The sequence below is a fragment of the Idiotropiscis lumnitzeri genome, chromosome 3 (genome assembly GCF_059441095.1).
Source record: "Idiotropiscis lumnitzeri isolate Australia: NSW breed Sydney's pygmy pipehorse chromosome 3, RoL_Ilum_1.0, whole genome shotgun sequence".
In the NCBI taxonomy this organism is placed as follows: domain Eukaryota; kingdom Metazoa; phylum Chordata; class Actinopteri; order Syngnathiformes; family Syngnathidae; genus Idiotropiscis; species Idiotropiscis lumnitzeri.
Window position 1 is genome coordinate 14,229,623 of NC_142393.1, and position 20,718 is coordinate 14,250,340.

General features: G+C 39.9%; 1 protein-coding gene across 1 annotated transcript; it reads right to left on the reverse strand.

The window, feature by feature from the left end:
* Positions 1 to 808: 808 nt before the first annotated feature.
* On the reverse strand, positions 809 to 20,338 carry dennd2c (DENN/MADD domain containing 2C). The gene is made up of 19 exons (XM_088291461.1): positions 20,045 to 20,338; positions 13,684 to 14,611; positions 12,717 to 12,841; positions 12,216 to 12,298; positions 11,680 to 11,826; positions 10,676 to 10,754; positions 9,628 to 9,672; positions 8,455 to 8,642; positions 8,209 to 8,318; positions 7,708 to 7,777; positions 7,148 to 7,225; positions 6,477 to 6,617; positions 6,143 to 6,291; positions 5,856 to 6,033; positions 5,434 to 5,475; positions 4,615 to 4,723; positions 3,560 to 3,802; positions 1,381 to 1,467; positions 809 to 1,302 (listed from the first exon to the last, which is right to left on the reverse strand). The coding sequence occupies exons 2-19, from the start codon at positions 14,499 to 14,501 to the stop codon at positions 1,271 to 1,273; spliced, it is 2,724 nt and encodes a 907-aa protein (XP_088147587.1). The 5' UTR covers positions 14,502 to 14,611; positions 20,045 to 20,338; the 3' UTR covers positions 809 to 1,270.
* Between the last annotated feature and the right edge of the window lie 380 nt (positions 20,339 to 20,718).

The following is a 20,718-nucleotide window of genomic DNA, read 5'->3' on the forward strand; positions in this document are numbered from 1 at the left end:
ATAATTGATTTATGTGCAATAAATTTGAATTGCATCATTAAGTAAAAGTTTTTGTATGTTTCTATTTTGAAACACCGCGTTCATGTTGAAAACATGCAAAATGGTACAGTGACTTCATTTTAATAAATGTTCTTTAAAAAAAAAAAAAAACTTTTTTCCCACGAACACCACGGCTTACTATAAATTGTTGACATTTTGAAGTGGAAAGAGAAATTTCAAACCAAATCCACCTATTTTATACCTCTAGACAGTTCTTCTCCAAAAATGATATTATGATGACTGTAATAATGATTATTAGTTCTCCCGTCAAGGGTTCCTTCACAATGATCAGTTACAGGTGGTTCTGCAGGAGCGTCTCCCAACCACAATATTTTAGTCAACTGCCAATTGATTGAAGCGGGTGATCCCGGCGCTAAAAACGGATTTGCATTCAGTTCATGTTTTTGTGCTACTTTAATTAAAATCTAATTATCCAAGCAATTTTATTACAGAGCAATTGAAGATACTGGTTGTTCGAGCTGAAAACAGGGCAAGGCTTCAGAATGTAACCTGTTGTGCCGGAATCCTCGGGCATCCGGGGATTTTTAATACATTCAAGTCACTTCTATAAAAAGCCGCATTAGTGATCACAACGGTGAAAATCTGGTGAAAGATTGGCGCACTGGAGCATCGTGTAGTGAGTCATGAATCAGCAGCTTTTTGAAATTTGATGGTGGTGCATTCACAAATAAAAGACGACTATGAATGCAATACTTTTCTTGTAGCCCGCTTATGCGGGACCCTTGACTATTTAATCATCTTTTTAAAAAAAAGTCTCAAAACATGTTTTCACAGGTTCTTAATGTGCAAAATGTATACCAAAAAAAATAACAATAAATATGTACAAATCCAGTTTCCGCAGAGGGAGAGGAGAATCAGTCTAACACTGAAATGTTCTGATCAGACAAGACGGCAGACAAATAAACGCACTTCTCCACAGATTGTGCCTTACATGACTATGTACAAAAACATGCATCAGGCTAATCCGAAAGACGCCACTTTATACTTGCATGCACATTTGAACTCAAATAGAACTCTCCAAGATGAAAACAACTTATTGGAGGTCAGTTCGAAGGAATATTTGTTGCAAATCCACCGAGACATTCTGTACTGAGTCGCTCATCAACGTACAAAAGCGAGGAGGCTTTTCCAGTTTGAATGAATCACTTCTTACAAAGTCACTTGTCCCTCCTCAAATTATGATTAAACTGCAAATGTTGGATGATTATTTTCATTTGATTTGTAGAAATTTCATCTTGTTTCCTGGAAGAGGCAAATAACAATAAGCTGTGGTGAGCAGTTACGTTTTGAATAATAATAGAATAAAAGAATAAGGCTCACCCAGTCCTTTAAGAAATTTGTTGACTCCGCTTGGTTCCGGGTCGGGAGAAGAGTCCAAATATTCGGCCACTCTTGTTTCAAAAAGTCCTGCACAGGAAAGACGAACATTACGGCAGGAATTATTATGGGGATGTGAAGTACAGAGAAATGAGAGCTTATAACTTCTTTATTACTTAACATACGGATGTTCTCAGCATTGGTTTCATGATGAAATCTAAGTACTGCGCATGTTCTGCGCATATCATGTTAATTTTTTTTTTTTTTTTACAGCCACCAAATGGTGCCATTGCGCTTTTCTTAAGATGTTTAGTCAGTGCCAAAATTTTCCGGAAGCATCTGTAGGCAAGGCAGTGCAAGGCTATAGATTTTTTTTTAACTCTGAGCAAGGTGGCCCCTAACCTGAAGCTTAGGGGTACAATAGAAGATTTTAAGGGTGGAAGAAACGGGAGGAAAATTGTACAAATTTTGAGGGCGGACGACCACCATTTGTGGGAGAGTCTGGAGCCCCGGGCAGCTTTATTTATATTGCGCATGTCATTCACAAAGCAACTCAACGTGCTTCACATCATTAAAAGTACAACTTATAAAAGCAAATACAAACAGAAGAGTTAAAGACATTCAAACGTAAAAAAATTAAATAAAAACAATCTTTCTAAAATTACTAAAAGTGCATACAGTGAAAGAAGAAGATTTTGGAAAAGATGTTTTTAAAACGTGTTTGAACATTATTTATCAAGAGAAAAAAGAGCATCGTTTTTAACCTGGATTTCAAAGCATTTACACTTTATTGGTATGCATAATATTGTTATTCATTCCTATTATTCACTCTGACAATAAAGGAAACCAGCAAATCTGGGGACCATTTGAAACACAAGTACAGAGAATAAACAGCTTATTAAGGATCATTTTGACGGGGCGTATGATGTAAGGAGGCGTATTATTCACAGGACATTACAGTAAAAGGCTTTTTGCAGACTTTGATGTGCAAAGGCTGACGCTGGCTCTATGTTTATACCATTTAAATCAATGACAGCGTAATAAATGGCAATTTTATTTGCAGCATAATAAATGAAAGGTTGAACATGAGTTTTGGGTGATGTTAGTTAGTGTGCAATGGCGTAGGATAGCAATATAAGTAATAATATAACTTGAACAAAGCAGCGTTTAGAAATTTTAGTGAGGGGAAGTTTTTTTTTTCCCTGAGAGGTTGTCATTTTTAAGGCAAGACGTTTCCACTACTTATGGCTTCGTTGCTGAATCTTGCTTATACCCAGAAATGTATATTTTGGTTGGAAAAGCCCACAACAATTTGGACAGGCCCTTTTTTTTTCATTCTTGTGATTCCGATTTTGAAACTAGTGTCCTGTGGTCAGCCACATTTGCTTCCCCTATTAGACAACGTTATGGCTTACTTAAATACATGAAGCTCTTCTCGTCAATTAAACGTAGGCGCTTGGCACCAAGATGGCACAAGATGGCACCAAAGCACAAGTTTTATGAGCCATACTTTTGGCCTGAGCACAGTGCGTGGCAGTTTTTTGATAAATAAAATACCAAAAGGTGGTTAAACACAAACAAACATAATTTTGGGGGCGCCGGCAACCTCTTTCACTTGTATTGCGCTTTTCTACTTTTAAGGTTTGTTTGAACTCATCCTGAGTGGTAATCGGATGTGATTGGTTCCAAGTCAGCCTTTAGATCATTTTGGAAGCTCCAAAATTGCCTTGCTCATTAGACTATCCAGTACATCTTATTAATTGTTGTTTCTAGCATTTGAAAAATGTTCACAAGAGCAGAAAACATTCTACTACTCATTGCTTATTTTTCCTACGCCTTCTCCTTACCACAGCAGCCGCAGCTCTGGTTAGCTACACAAGTGCTGCTTTTAAAGATGCAAAATCAGCAACCACAATACCTCTTTGTCTGATACAGTAACTCACAAGACGCATCCTAAATAGATCTTTTTGCATCTACTCCTCCAGTATTTTTGCATTCAGGCAGAAACGTGTGAAAATACAGTGGGGTGGTTGGCCTGTTGGTCAGACATGATCCTGGTTTAACTTTACTAAATGAGGCCCATATTTTTTTTAAACTAACATGGTGACTCAAATTTTTTTGTAATAGTTCCTTGTTTTTTTTTTGTTTTGTTTTTTTATAAATAATAGACGGTCAGCATTACCTCTTCCTCCTCCCTTCCGTAGCTCCTTGTCCTGGATGAAGCCGGCAAACATCTGAGATTCCATGAAGAGCTGCAAAAACTGACGGACGCCGCGCGACGGGTGAGACTTGCGGAAGTTGTCACGCTGAAGTTCCCTGCTCCCGTTGGACGACTCGGCCATGTGGAGAGGATAGTGGCCCACCAGCTCCACGAAGAAACGCACAAAGGCCTCCGACACCAGGGAGCACACGTCCACCGGCTGATCTGAATGAGACACCAAAGCATTAAAGGCATCCTAGTTTTATTTGAATTAGGACACATCCATGAATGCCGACATTTAATTTTAGAAGCAGTATGCACGTCACTTCGTGTGATTCAAAGTCTATGGATTTTTAAAAATGTAAATTGTACCCTATGTCATCACAATGTGTTGATTTCTTTTTGTTTAATTTTTACTGCACAATACTTACCATGGTCTTTTTTTTTTTTTTTTTTTAATCTTGATCACATGTACATGTAAAACACTTCAAAAAAATTAAATAAAATGCTGAAATTACCTAAAACTAAACTGTTTTTTGAATAATCAAAAACTAATAAAAACTAAGAAACTCGCCCTGAGAACCAATTAAAACAATTTGAATTTTTTGGGGAGTTTATTTATTTATTTAAGGCCACACCTGCATTGACCATTGATGCGTGACCAATTCGGCCTGGAATGGACCTGTCGTAAGGGAGCTCTCGCAAACACCCAATGGCCGCCACACCCCTGATTATTGTTAGTTTTATATAACCGGGAATATTTATTCATTTTGGTTTTTTTTGTTTTTTTTTTAAAGCACTCGTCGAAAACGATTTTCAATTATAGTTTGGATTTCAGTAGTTTTTTTTAATCCTAATATTCTTTGTGTACAAATGTTAAAAACATGAATAGACATGTTCATGAACATGGATGTGAATCGTTCGACCGAGGATCTCGACTCATTTACAAAATGCATCAATGAAGGATCTGGCAGTGTTTTAATGTGACTCACGAATCTAAAAAGTAATGCTATTGCTGTGATGTGCATTACACAAACCTTCAGCAGTGTCTCCGTCATCTTGCTTAAGAATTTCTTCCCGCTCTTCTAGAATCTGCTGCAATGCTGCTTGCAGTTTACTAGGCAGGATGCAGTCTTCATCTCCGAGCTGCACAGCGAGGGGGCATAAGATTATTTTCCCTTTCCCGTAACACCGCATTTGATTTTGTTGTATTCAATGTAATATTATTTTGCCAAATAAAAGTAAAGAGATTCAAGTGGGTCTTGGTATCTTATAGATTCACATATAATAATAACATTTTTGCGCTTTATACAGTGCAGTCTACAGTGGTGTGAAAAAGCGTTTGCCCCATACCAATTTTATGTTTTTAAATGTCTGTCACGCTTAAAAGTTTCCCATCATCAAACAGATTTAAAAATTAGTCAAAGACCACAAAAAAAACCCTACAAAAAGCAGTTTCTAAACCATCATTTTGTTCGGCCATAAAAACCGCAACAGTAAGATTGTTTTTGGTCAGCAGTGGTTTCTGCCTTAGAACTCTGCAACGGATGACGTTTTTGCCCATCTCTTCTTTTTTTTTTTAAGTCACGAACGCAGGACTTTAATTGAGGTGAGGGAAGACACCAGTTCTTTAGTCGTGGTCCTGGGTTCCTTTGTGACCTGGTGGATGAGTCATCACGGTGCTCTAGGAGTCATTTCTGTAGACTGGGCAGCTTTGAATAGTTTTTGTTCCCTTAATGAATCAAATGTCTTTATATTTACGGTGGTTAGCTTGGTCTAATCTTTACATTTGTTTGATGATCTTAAACATTAAAGTGGGGAAACTCTCAAAGGAGGCAAATATTTTTTTTACGCACCTGACTGACAAACTCATCTGCACACAAATCCACAATGAGCACCTGCAAAAGTTGTCCAAAAAAAAAAAAAAAAAAAGATTCACATTCATATCCAGGGAAGGCAAAGACTCAAAGTTAACAAAATAAACACAAAAGCTAGACTGTCACTGAAGTTCGCAAGGTTCAACTGTTTTGTCTGTCATTTCATGTGACAGGAAGAGAGAGAGAAACAAATTCTGCTACCTGCATTTCTATTGTCGGACATAACAAGTACGGTAATTACTTTCTCTAGCCACCTTTTAAACTGAATTTAAAGCAACATTTTATTGTTTCCGTCAATAAAAATGAGACAAAAACGATACCCCTTATAGATTCATAAAGAGCAATAATTGAAGACAATATTATAGACAGTTGAGTAACATTGATAATAAATTGTGACCAACCTCTTCTATCGGGAGTTCTAGCACTTGTGGCAAGCAAGGGGCCAGCACCCCAATGAGGAAAGGCGTGGGGGAGCAGCTGATGTCCAACATGCTGGTAGGAAGCACAGGCACGAAGGTGTGCTGCCAAGTGAACGGGTACAGCAGCGCCAGCACTGCGTGGCCGCAACGGGACAGCACACTAGCAGATCAGAGGAAACACAAGCTTTGAAGCAAGATGAAGAGATGTCTTTCATCGAGGAGGGTCAATTGAGAAAAGAACACAGACGCGTGTGCAGGTGGGGGAGCACCTGAGTTTTTCAGCGACGAAGATGACCCTCCTCTCAAGCAGAAGCGAAGCGAACACCTGCAGGAGTTTTCCCACGCTGAAACACTGGAGCAGCGTGTCAAAGTCCACGTGCTCCAGTCTGGAGTCGACCGGACGACACAAAGTCAGCACCTGCAAAGAGAGTGCAAAAAAAAAATAAAAAATTCTCAAAATCCCACGGCTCACAACATTTCGGGCAAATGGGGCTGCCGCGGTCGACAGGACAGAGTGTAAATGTACCCTTACACGGACAGCCTCACAGAACTCAGACACAGAGGAACAAAACTGCTAATTAACACTTCCCTCCTGTGGCTTACCTCATTCCCAGTGCCAGGCAGGAAACTCTTGACCATGACTGTGTGGCCTGGAGCTGGGAAAGGCGCTTCCATCACACTTCGCATAAAGGGGTAAACTAGTGCCGGGGAAATCTCTCGACGCCGCTCCACCTCCTCCAAAATCTACACACAAAGAGGCAGGCAAATTATTGGTGCTTCCGGGTACTGCTGTCACTTCAAATCTATTGGGACAACAGGCAATTCCGCATTCTCGTAATGAAAATGTGAGATAGCCTAGTTTCTAGCCCAGCGGTGGGCAACTTTTTGATTGGCAGGCCAGAATGGGTTCTAGAATTTGACAGAGGAGCCGGACCAGGAGCAGATGGATGGAGTATTTTGGTAACTCACCTCATCGGAGAAAAAAAATACATTTAATTTTAAATGAAAGTGAGTAAATGCATTACAACGATGTATATGTCTTAGAGTGCGCCCCCTAGTGGGGACACCTCAGAATTACAGGGAAAATAAAACATGAACAAGGTTTAGTTATTTAATTTTTTCAAGTTCGCGCGCGGGTTAAAACATTTAACGGGCTGCTGCATGTGGCCCCGGGCCGTAGTTTGGCCACGCCTATCAAATGGTTGATGGCCCTAGAAAAAAAATAAATAATCTGAATGAAACGCACTCAAAGCTGCAGTGTGTGCTTGCTTTACCTTTGCAAACAGGTTGAAACAGCCCAACTTGCTGACGACACAATGAACCTCAGGGAGCCTTTTGCCCTTTCCGCTGGGCTTTAAGGAGACAAACGTTTCATATATCAGACACACCCATGGTAGCAATGCTCAATTGTCAGCACTTGAGAACACGCAGTTATGTTTAACAACATGAGACTTTACAGCACAGAAAGGTGGCTTTAAAAGCATTCATAGTCAAAGGCAACAAAAAAAAACGTCTATGGCGTTAACAAGAGTCGTGTAACCACACAGGCAGCAATCATATGTAACTGTAAAACTCAAAAAAAAAATCTCTGCCAGCACACAACAGTCCAAAGCCACACAACACAACAGCAAGGCCGCATAATTTCAACCCAAAAAGACAGCATGGGGGAGAAAGTGTTTTGACGGCTCCCTGCAAGACAAAAGACGGGAAATGCTTCTCACTTTCAGTCATGTGGTTTTTGCTCCACGATTCACACGCACTGAGCCTACAGAGTTGCGCAAGCGTGTGGCTGGAAGCCATGTCATCACAAAAACATCACGCTAAAGTGACTCACCAGGATCTTACGGCAGTAACAAAACCAGCGGCTCCCGTCTTCCCCAGTCAGGACGAAGGAGAAGGTTTCACTGGAAAATGAAGATACAGAAACACTTTTGTCAGGCATGACTTGGCCTCTAAAGGTCCGAATGGACTAATGAGGATTGGACGTGTCTTTTTACACATAAAGCAAGTGAGATACAGTAAATTGAATGCGGATGAATGGTGGGATTTTGTTGTTTTGGGAAGCGCACAAAGGGGAAGTAAAGGTCACTGTGGTGCACCTAATAATGGTCGTAACGGACCAATTTAGAACTATGAGAAGGAATGTTTGTAATGTTGCAAACACCCTTTGTTTCATTTGGTCATCTGACATTTCATAATAAAGTGAAGACAGAATGTTAGAATTTCACAAGTAACACCATTTTTTTGTAATTTCATGGGAATCTCAACAAAGTATTTTTTTCATTGTGGACCAACATTACAGAAATGTCAAACGTCATGCTTCATTATCGCTCACCTCGGTGTGTGTGCTGAAGGCTTCCAGTCACGTATGTCAGGGAAGCAGAATTTGGGAATGACCTTGAGCTGATCTTCGGCCTCCTTGGAGAGCCTGGATGACTTTTCAAACTGAAATGGAACAATTCATGCATTGAAATCCAGAAGCAATCCATTCTGCGGTGTCTGGTCGAAAGTCAGATAAGCGATTCCCAAACAATCAAAGGTCATCTCTACTTACTACCAATGAAACATGGACGTTACAAACCATTTTTGGGAACTGTTGCGTTATTTCAGGGGAGTATGTATTGGCTGGGGAACCTTTCCTCAGAGACACCACCACAAAGATCTGGAAGAGCTGCTGCTGCTGTGCCTGGATCAGATCTTTCTCCAACGTGCGATAGCCTGGCCTTCGCTTCAGTGTCGACTGTTTGAAAACGGATCTCCTTAAGCCTGCTGGACACCACACAACGACATTAACGGTTTTTTTAACAAGAAATTTGGGGAATTGTGTCCAAAATGTAGTTTACTGTGATCAGCAGAAAATATTTTTTCTGATTATTTTTTTTTTTTTAGGTCAAAGCACATCAAGTTGGTTCTTATTCTACATTTAAAGCAATTTTGACCAGCAAAACAAGCCGGGGACTAATGCTGTACTACTAAGCAATCACCATCAAAATGATGAACGGTAGAGAGGTTTTAATTTCAAACATTTAAAGATCATTTGAGACTTCTCACGAAATTCTCATTAGGAGGTGAAATCACAATCACAATATTTAAAAGTTGTATGACATTTGTGTCTCATCAGTGACACCAATTATAAATCCAATCTTACCAAAGAAAAGGTAGAAATGTTTTTCTCTGTCGCATTTTAAGACCTTTAGAGGACAACTGTCAGGATTATGAGTCTGCAATTTTTTTTGCTCGTCTGTGTTGCGGTTGGCCAGAATTCACATGATGAACTAGCCTAGAGTATGCCGGTCACAGTGGCAAACAGTATATTCTTTCATTGAGCCGGGAAATGCATCTTGCTCCTAAAAAAAACCCTGCTATAAACCGAGATATACCAAGAATTTCCCCGATAGAGAATGTTTAACACGCAAAAATCTGATAGAACCATAATGGGTCAACCACGATATAGTGGGGGATTTTTTTTTTCTTTTTTTTTTTGCTGGGATGAAAGAAGCCACAGTTATAATAAATCTGTTTCATGCCCATACAAGTATAGTGTTACCTCTGCTACAACCACATACAGTATAAAGGTATGTTGTGGTTGCCTCTGCAAGGAACGTAAGAAGTACGGCATGAGACATTAACTGAGGCAGAACAGCTAATATTATCCTACTTGTTTGTCAAATGAAGTCATTTTGTTGGATTGCTGATACTTTAGGTGTCAATGATAATTTCATCCTTCACTTGAATGGAAAATTCAGTGTCTTACCTTTGCCATTGTCTTCGGGGTCACTCTCAGTCCCACTGGTCTCGCCTGGCCAGTTGAAGAAAGGAGAGGTTAGTAAGATGCGGCGGTGCGGAAAGGAGTCACAGTCAATTGAATCCCTAGCGTCGTCGACTGCATTTGGCCGACCGAGTGTGTGATTTATCAAAAGGTGAGCGAATCGACTCAAAATAATTTGAAGTACATTTGCGGTTTAAAAGGAAGTGAAGCTGCAAGTGTGTAGCCGAACGTCAACCCACTTCCAGAGTTAATATTTTTCTCCCTTTATAATTTAATCACCAGATTTTGCAATATTGCAAACACACTACAGTGATAAAATCAACAACCCTTCTGAAATTTGTGCTGTCGTTTGTGTGTGAATGTACTTTGAGTGCTGAAATATAGCAATCATGACCCCGCTTTATTAAGAAACTCTTTTTGTTTATTCTACAACGACAGAGTAAGCTGTGTTGAGCATGGTGTCCGGTTTTATTGGTCAGACGCGTACAATAAAATGTTTTTATTTCTTCAGTGTATTCTTGGCCTTGAGTTAACAAGATTTGAATGGTGCAGAGTTCAAAAACAAGCATTTTGCGAAGTGAAAAGCTAACTTGTGGTGTCCACGCAATCCGTGGATGTAACATAATTATGAATGATTATTCATCATTCAGTTCAGAGGTAATTTTCTACATATAAAGGGCCATTTGTAACACTTTTACAACTCAATATCTTTGCATGAAGGTAGTGTACAAATAATATATTTAAAAATATGTTTTTACTCGACTGCTCAATGCTTGGTGCTCAGGTAACAAGCACTCCAATATGAAACTATGGCGTACCACGACATTCAACAATTTCTTGCAAAAAAAAAAAGGTCTATCATATTTATTCATCACACACTGCAGGTTTGATTTACCATATATGATTTTTTTTTTTTATTCGGTTTTAATACGTTCATTGTTGGGCTCTCATGTCACAATGCTGGAGCATACTTTCTGAGAACAACACATTAGTGTGTGTGTGTGCGTGTGTGTGTGGGGGGGGGAGGGGTCACCTCGCACTGGAACTCCTTGGTTTTTCACTCGCTTCCTCCCACGCTTGTCATCAAATATCGTCTCGATCTTATTGACATACTGTGTGGTAGGAAACAGACACACAGGTGAACATGCTTTGGTGGCTATTACTAAATTAAAATCAAAGAGAAGCATGGCACATGTGGCATTTGGCGAAAAAAAAACTATTTCAAAGTACATTGAAAAACACGTTAAGCCGGCCCCAGAAAATGAAGATTCCTGATTGTTCACAGACTCCAGAGTGGAGTTGAAAGTTGAAAGAAGTTCAAATGGGCACATTGATTGTGTGTTATTTTATATCATAAAAATAGAGGGTCAACCAGCATTTGGGGAAGAGATTCTGCTTGAATTGAATGGTCAGTGGTAAATGTGCCTTTGTTAAATGGTTAAATGTTAAAATAGTCAAGTTGATGAATGTATTTGTTCACACAAACAACTCATTTGAATTATAACGTCATGTCTTGAAATCAACATTTACACTGACTCCTGAACAGAACTCAGTCCGAGTAGTATTAGCACTGACAATAGGGCTAACACAACATGAGTCATGGCAGGTGCCCCATAATTACAGACCCCTTAAAATAGTTCATAGAGTATAGCAACGTCAGACACTTTTGTAATTGGAAAAGTACATATGATTATGGTTCCATAAAGTGGTTTAAAAGATGGCAGCCAACATAGGTCTCTTTTAAATAGTAAATTGTTATTTTACCTTATTGGGAAAGACCATTTCTGTCAAGTCACTTTCGATCGCCATGCCTCATATGTTGTCTTTATTCGCATAAATGTGCTCTTAAGCTGCTCAACCACTATTTCTTGTGTTCACTGTCTGGCTACTTCCGTCTACATACAACACCGCCTCCATTTATATCCTCCACCGAAGCAAATGACGTCACTTGTTTGACCACATTGCAACAAAACCACTGCCTCACTGACTGAATGGCACATGGAATACAATGTGAAAATCAAATGCCGTTATTATTACCAGAGGAGTCTTCTGAATTTTATGAGCACTTATGCGTCGGGGGGTCCCAGACTTGGTCGCATCGGTAATGGTTGATCTTAATGGCGGCATTGTCCTCCTTTCCACTTTGCGAGAGCCCCCTTGGATGGCTTGGGTTTTTATGTCGGGCTGTAACAAAGTTTGTTCGGATTACAATGTAATTACAACATAATGAATCTGTAGGGAACTATTGCTTTACAGTGAACCGACATTATTTGTTGGGCATAGACTTGGATGCCTGCGGCGAATAGCAAAAATTCCAGAAGAACACGCTCAGCAAAAAGGATTGTAATTGCCTATAAATGCCACAAGGTTGTGACAAAACACTTTTCAGTTTTTTTTGGGGGGGGGCTCAAGCACAAAAACAGCAAATAAGTGAGTTTTTCAGTTTTTCAGCAGATAATGGAGCATATGCTCCAATTGCAGCTGTTGTGAAAATGCTACATAAAAATGTATTGTATTGCATATTACAAACCAAATCTGCAAAATGGAATCTATTCACTGTATTCCCTCCTTACCTTTATGTTTTGTGGCCTGGTGACAGGAAGACACATTGGGGGTAACCTGACATCCTCATAGGGGTCATCTCTGGTCACGTCACCTGAAGAGAAACCAAGTAATGGGAGAAATTTAAACACACATAATACAAACACAATCAACCCAAATGCCTGGAATCCAATGTGTTACTTGTTAAGTGTGGAATGGAAAGCGGCAATTGCCAAGAATAATGAGCAGAGGGCCCAAGAGTAAAGTCAAGTAACATGACGTACACGCTGTGTATTTGAGTAGATCCTCCTTCAATTGTTGACGTTACTGTATTTGTATAGATATGTTGCGCAAAAAGAACACACAAAATAGTACAACCATGATGAGAGCTCAAGTAACACAACATGTAAGTGAGAGCTAAATAAAAAGCTCTCCGTGTTCTGCCTACCAAAGAAATTCTGTGGCGGACGACTATGCAAACAAAGACGACAATCACTAACTTAGAAGTAAAAACACACACAAGCTCAACTTACAGACAATGTCTTCATAAATATTGTCATCAGAATATGCATGGTGAAGGCCTGAGTGCCGAGTTTGGTTTTGCAGCGTGCCTCGCTTCGCAGTGGGATACAGCGCGTCTTCGTACTCGAAGGACCTCCTGTAGAATTATGGGAAGTGGTCAAAGACGATCCGCAGAAACAAAATAGCACTTTTCCCCCTCGGTAATCTTTATGTTGAAAACTAGAAAATGATCATAAATAGACTTGACCTATATACTGAAGCGTCACGTTAGAAATAATTTATGCGGTCATTACGATAAAACAAGCTGCAATTGTGTGTGGCGGAATGTGTTATGCTTCTGAAAAATTCTATTTTGCCCATATTTAAAACAGTATATATGATTAATAACTGTGTGGTACCTTCAAGCATTTAAGTCGCCCTCATGTATATTCAAGTATTATTTTACAGTATTTCTATGCTGCAATCATGCTATAATCTCCGATTATTTGCGAGTGTCGGTCACGAAATATCCTACCGTGCTAATCCTCAAGCATAGTTCTGTCACAGTCTCACGGGTGTGATCGTTACGTGAGGTCACATTTTCAAACGAGTCAGGACTTGGAGGCGTGCTACCCGATCAACAGTTACGTAAGTGAATGCCAATGACGGCACGATCAAGCCAGGAGATGACGACGACGCTGCGCTACATCTTCATCAAAAAATAGGGAACAATGCTGGCAGATACCATGTGACATCACACTTGGGTGCAAACCAGCACTTCTGTCAGAACAAGGCATTAAAGCAACTAAAACACCAACTTCTGCTGATAGCAACAAAACGAAAAACATTGGTGAGGTGCAACTGAAAAAGACTAAGTATTCAAAGTATTGAATCAAAAAGGATAACACGAGGGAATAATTACAAAAAAAAAACAGTTGAGTTAGTGTTTTATGCTGATTAAAATTTAAATTGGCAATCTCATTTTGTACATCAACCCACCTGTTATTTTTACGTCTTGAAAGTCCATTGGTCCTGGCGACAGGACATGGAGGGGGTGGGAAGCTTGGCGGGAGGGCAACCCTGCGACCCCTCCAACTCGGTTGCTTGTTTTGAGTCGATCTGCCGTTAGGTGGCACCACGTCCTTTTGAGCTCCCTGATACTTAAACGTCCGCTGTGGTTTTGGAGGAGCTTCACCCAAGGATGTTCTGCCTTTCTCCCAAAGAAATCGGTCCCCTTCAAGACTCCGCCAGAAGCCCCGAGATGTATAAAAGTTCCCAGCGGGCATGTTGTCGTCGTCGTCATCGGCTAACTGCGATAGATGTTTGGACTCGACATCGACATCCAAGAGACAGTCTGATTTGAGCTCGCCATCAACTGTGATTTTGTCTGCGTTGGAATTTATGAAAGGCAACAGCGGTTGTTGTGTCGGCTTGTTTCCTGTGCTAGAGGTGAAAAACTTTGCGGAGCATTTGTGCGAGGACTCAGTCTTTGTTCCAATCTTGCACTTCCTCGACTGTGCTTGGGATTCCCGAAAATCTAAAGCGAAACTCTTAGCGTTAGCAAGATCTTTAGGATGGAGGCCCTTGTTCGAACACCCGTTGCTCAGGACATCATCAGACGGAATTCGGGCGCCACTCAGAGGGTTGACTTTCATGGAAAAATCCTTACTGCGACATTCCCACTGGGAGATCCTCTCCCTGATGTTACGTCGCTGCTCGGGAGAATGCCGGTCCTGCCATCCTACTGCAGGCCCCTTCTGCAGACGATCGACATTAGCACGCCCTCTCCTGCCTTGCTCCACACTCAGAGCCAGCATGTTCAGCGGGGGTAAAAGTCAGCTCGCCTCCGGTTCGCCATTCGTGAGTGCGCACAGTCCTAATGTGCCTTCTAGTTCTTGCGTGAGTCTCCTTCCCTCCTTTTGTAAACCTAAAAAGTAAACACACACACACACACATAAAAAAAAAAAATCACCGATTGATCACTCGGTGCGTTTAAAACAAGTCCAGACAGCTCACTGCAGGATCAAGCAGAGTGAACACATGTGAGGCCATCTACAAGCCAGGAAGAGGCTCAGGAAGGACAGACCCCTGTCAAGGCCTCGTTCCCCAAATAAAAGCAGTAAAAATAAGAAAATACAAGTGAAGACAATGACTGCGTGTCATGTCTTGAGCTGACCCAAGCCTCGTTGAGGCCTCGGGCGAATTCGGCCGGTTTTGTCTTTACCCACATAGACGGACCAAATCGGAATTACCAATGACACAGCAGAACATCAAATCTTATTTAGTGCTTTCAGGGCTCACTTTCACATGCGGGAGCTTTAAAATAGAGGACTGTATGTGCAAGTGTTGGCAAATACTTTGCACAGGAATGCTAGCGCATAAAAAAAGAGTCGGTGATAAATAACTGTAGGTGACAGATGGAAACATTTTTACCACACTTTTGACGAAGAAGAGTATGGCCGTCTGAGGTCCCCAATGCTTGTACTACGTGACCTCAAGATACTTGTATTTTGCCAAGTAGTTTGCAGTATGAAGGGGAAAAAATATTTCCAGAACATTTTAAATAATCTTAAATGAGAAACACATCAACTACTTCATGACAAATCTGTTACAAAAGGAAACCGGAACGTGATCAAATAAACTACAGGTACAAACCGGTCAGCAGTATGGTGACCCACTGGTTTGCACTTTTTTCCTTTGTGCCGTTTCTAACTTCTCCAGGTGTGACTGTGGGTTTGTCCTGGTTTCTCCATTTTCCTCCCACATACCCCAAAAGCATGCATGTTTAGTGTACTGAAGACTGAAAAATTGTGAGTGTGACGAATGTAAATCGAAATGTGTCCTGTGATTGGTTGGCAAACAGTGCACGTGACACAAATGCATCCCATATCCGTCAGAGTACAATATTGGATATCAAACTGCAGTGATCCATATAAAAAAATTCTATAAAAAACAAACATCAAGAGAGGCAATGCCAGAAGTTGCATCAATTATTACATACAGGAACATTGAAGGGCACACTAAAAAAAAAATTATTTGAGGTAGAATTTTTTTGTTATAATAGTCGTAATTGGACAAATTGTGATCCCTGAGGTTAAGGTTTGCACCATAGACAGTACATATTCATATTAAAATATTGCAAAGTTCAAGTCTCAAGGTAACAAAACAAAACGTAACTCCTCACGAGTAATGTTTCAGGACTGCAGCTACAATTCTGGTCCTGGTTCCACTACCGAAGAGCAACTTTTGGCAAACGTTTTAAACCACGTGACAAATATATGTAGCCAGCGGCTGGGTGAATTGGCTTTAAAAGAAAATGGTTTTCTTTCCAGTTTTAACAGAAGAGACAAAGCAAATGACAATGACATTTGATATTTGGAGAAAGTGGCCCGTTATTCATAATCCTGAATACATTTCGCAAAACGGTGTTTCTTTACTAACTAGCTCTTCTCGGTTCACCGCCAAGTCTGCAGTGCAGTTTGCATCGACAGCCTACTGAAGGGGAAGGGGAAAAGCGTTTAAAAAAAAAACCATTCTATCTGATTGTCCTTTTTTTGCTATTCTGGAACAAAAGTGCAGCGGCGTCTTGCAATGCTCCCAATTGAGATTATTTATTGATATTTCTATTAGTGTTCGTATTATTCTCCCAGATCCAAAATCTCTCTCTTCACTATTGATCTGTGCCACGATTGTCTGCTCAACCAGTTATAGCTCCAAATTGGTAACAGAATAAAGGCTCTTGAAAAAAGATTCATTTGAAATGACAAAAGAATGATGAATTGAGTCTTTTGTGCTCAGATTAGAAGATATTGAGTGGCGCGCTAAAAAAAAAAAAAAAAAAAAAGTATACCAATTTTCTCTTCATGTTTCAGTTTGCAATTGTGACAGGAACATTTATGATTTTATATTTTAGGTCCTCTAGATACAAACATATTCATCAGCAGCATTCACCATGACATCAATGTAGTCAGTGTACACTTGTGGGGGAGGGTTGTGAGGGGGGGCTTGTCTTGCCAAATTCCACAACACAACTCATGATCTTCATAATGATATGTGCTAAATTCCAGTGGCGCTATAATGAAGGAATTTGGGGAATAGATTTAACCAGAGCCATTCTGTCAGTCAAGTGTCGCCTTTGTTTTGGCCTGACCTCAATCGAATGTGCGCTTGCACTGGAATGCGCTTCCAGTGGCGTGCAATGACAATGTGTCTCCCAAACTGACCCACTTGCATTATTTGCGCATTTTCACAGGAAGGTCTGAGCTGTGTTTCCTGCACTGCAGGAAGACGGATCAGCAGACTATCCATAATTATGGGGCACATGTTGCAACCACTTATTTGAGCTATGTTGAGATCTGATACATTTGAACCATGTGACAATGGCCTCGATGTAAAAAATATGGGCTAATAATACTGAGGACAAGGAAATGTGTGATTTATCAGACACGACAAATTAGCAATGTTTACCGTATTTTTACGGCCATAAGACGCGCTGCATCAAAGGGCGCAACACCAGCTGAGGGTGCTATTTATTTAATGCATATACTAGGCGCGCCGCACTACAAGGCGCGAGCTCGCGCTAGATCAGCTCGCGGTAGCTCAGCTCACGCTAGCTGAGCTCACGCTAGCTGAGCTCGCGCGAGCTGGCTCACTAGGATCAATCCCTGAAGGGACCGCTGCCAGACGTATCACCCCAAGTCACTGACAGATGTCCTGAAGCTATAAGGAATCACTGCCAATAACACTGACTCTACCAAATACGTGGTTTTATGGCAATACGTTTACTAGACTACGTCAGGGGAGGGACTTCACTGGTCACCACACTCCTTAGAGTCACGGTTTCAAATCAAAACCAAAAAAACTCAGCATACAAGCAAACAATGAAAAAAAGAAATAAGATTAACACAAAACATGTATCTCTCATGCCATCTATATACCCAAAAGAAATAAAAATAACACAAAAAGATTCTAGCAATGGCTTCTTGGGAGCCACTCAGCCTTAGCCAATCACATGGCTGTTTAGAGAGATATGCTGTTGTGCTTTGGGCTTTTTGCAGTCTGTTGTCTAAACCTGGGACGTTTCTTGCTTGCAATAACATAAATGACTAACATGCACTCTGAACAGCCCAATTAGTAAAAGGGTCGATGGTCGAGAGTGATGCTCAGTCCATATAATGGGTGCGTCGCTTTACAAGGCGCCTCGTTTGTTTTGGGGAAGATTTGGGACTTTAAAGTGCGCCCTATGGTCCGGAAAATACGGTATGTTTAGGTGCCATCATGAAAAGGAAATTTCGTCCAACATATGAAGCAATTTCAAGTCTTAAGAGAGTCAACGCGAAGGCCGTCCCATTCCCAGCGCTCCTTCAAACGCAGCCTTTTTGGGAAAGATAGGTCTCAGAAACGTGGGGGTTGAAAAGTCATCATGCCAGTGTATCTTATAAGAGTTCAGCTCAGTGAGCATCTAAATTGATTAACTCTGAAAGTATCATGTGCTTTTTCTTGGGCTTTTCTGTGACGCAATCACAATTGTAATGACGATCAAATAAGAAATGCATGTGCAAAAAAGGAAATTGGAACACATGTTGCTGTCATGGTTGCTCAAAAAAATAAGGCTCAAGTGACGAGTTGACAACAGAGACAAATGAAGAACAGCACACGGCGCAGAAACTGAGATCCATTCAAATCCAAACACAACTGTCCTTTTTAATATTGCTTCACCTTAATCTTAAAATGTTTCTTTGGAAATTTCCTCTGTAGTAAGCTAAGATGTTATGATGGTGATAAATTAATTTAATTGCTATTCTTTCACTCATTCACTCATTACACTCTGTGGACAACACGATTCGAGATCTTCCCCTCCCCAGTGCAAATATAAATAATAAATCCCCAGTGCAAATATAAATTATAAATGCAAATAAAAAATAAAATAAATAAAACCAGGAACACTCTTTCACAGATTTTGAGTAGAAGATTACGTTTTTGGCAGTGAATCTCATTTTCTTAAGGGAGAGAAAATGCCAACACGTTGAAAGTCGGACAAGTGAAGGCACCTCACACTTGAACAGAGTATGCTTAAGTTATAAACTAAGGCTGAATGATTTTGAAAACTAATCCAATTGACATTTATGGTAATTGTGATTTAATATGCAATCATTTTTTTGCAAGCTCCTCTTCCCACATATTCTTTTAACAAACACAATAATTAATCTGCGCGAGATAAAGAATAGATTTCATTCATTCATCCTCTGAAATGCTTATCCTCACAAGTATTTTATACTGTAAACAAAGGTTTCAGTCTCATACAATTTCTTTGTTTGTTTTTATTACAGTTGTTAACTTCCGAAACACTTTGGTTGCAGTCTTAAAAGAGTTCAAATTAATAAATCATAAATCAGATAATCAATAATGCAATACAATTTGTGGTTTTATCATTTCAAATTTTCATATTTGAAGTTAGCTAAATGTGTGGACTGCATTTCTTGACTGAATTTATGCAGGCATGAAAAGAAATACATTTTTTTATATATATAAAAAATTAAGCCTACCGAACGACCAAAATTAAGTTTGTTTGTATTTTCAATTGCTTTGAGATTTGAAAATTGCATTCAACTACATTGTGATGACAATATCAATTTAATTAATCGCTCACCCACGCATGAACAGAATATATATTGCAGTAGACGTAGAAAGTGTGTCACAATCGTGAGAAAAGATGCTGACCTTCATGGAGTTAATTTTTTTTTTGTTTTTGCAATCAAAACCGTGTATTCTTGTTTTTGGCGCTATATAGTTTGGGTTATCTCAATTGCAAAAAAAATGCTTGAGATGTTTTTCACAAAAAGCACATTTACTCCGCTTTTTGTTCAGAAATCGGTGTTTTGGGTGAAACAATCCCATGTTCCACTGCTGCTGATCACCAAAGAACAGAAAAAGGGAGAAACTTTTTTTTGGGGGGGGGGATCTTCCCTTTCCATGTCCCAGAACACAATATTCTGGTTCTTGAAAGAATCAAACAAAACATTGTATGTAAACTCCCATTGTTGTTGTTAAAGAGAGCTCTCAAATGGTAGCCTGTCTATGTTACGTGAAAAAAAAAGTTTGGATTCTTTGTTGCTTCGTATTAAAGTATTCACTTCTTCTACACCGTCAGACGGGACAGGTTGTGAGCAGTTATTCCTCTGTTGATCCTGAAAATAGTCGGGCACGATACTGCTGCTGCTGCTGCGTAGTGCCAACAGTTGTAAACTAATAATTATAAATCATCACTAATAATTATACGAAGAACGCCAAACTAACATCACCGTGTCTTGTTTCTAGACAAAAACAACAATTCCAAAAGAAAGTATTAAGAAAGACTTACCGGTGAACTGAAGTGCAAAACTCATCGTCTCCCTCGTCCATCAAATATTTGATTTAAAGTGAAGACGTTGGTCGCGCTCATGGTTCAATGAGAAGTTTCGAAACGTGGAATTTTGCATTCAGTGCTACTACTTACGATAAGGTCAAACTTCAGTTTTGTGAATGCGAGTCACTTCTAACCGTGGAGACCAACAACAACAAAGAAGAGTGTCCCAAAAACAGAAAAAAATGAAGAGACGAATTGAGTTTTACAGCCCTCGCCCTCCTCCTATTGGGGACAATTACAAAAGTTGAAGATGCTCATGTCACGCATATTCCGTTTACAGCTTTCAAAATAAAGCCATATATAAGTCGTGACGCCTTTCAAAATAACATTCATGTCACGGTTTTTCATCTCACTTTTCCGAGTTTTCCATGGCAATTATTCCCTAAAATGGCTTTCCACATGAGAGCAAAAGTTTGTCATGAATTCATGGGATGCTTAAAAAAATATTTTCTCATTAGGTCATTTAGTTTTGGCATTAAAAACCTTCGCTGTTATTTATTTTTTTTACAAGTCATTCTCACCAAAACAACGCAAACGAACGGATCGTAGCGGACAAAAATTCCATTCTGTCTGGCTTTGAGTTAATTCTTGCTTGACAATGAAATGAGAAAGTTGCACTGCGTCTTGTG

Coding starts and splice junctions, on each gene's coding strand:
- dennd2c (XM_088291461.1), bottom strand. CDS start 14,501: ATGCTGGCTCTGAGTGTGGAGCAAGGCAGGAGAGGGCGTGCTAATGTC. Junction 10,755..11,679: donor AAATTCAGAAGACTCCTCTG/GTAATAATAACG, acceptor CCTACCACACAG/TATGTCAATAAGATCGAGAC. Junction 6,034..6,142: donor TTCGTCGCTGAAAAACTCAG/GTGCTCCCCCAC, acceptor CTGATCTGCTAG/TGTGCTGTCCCGTTGCGGCC.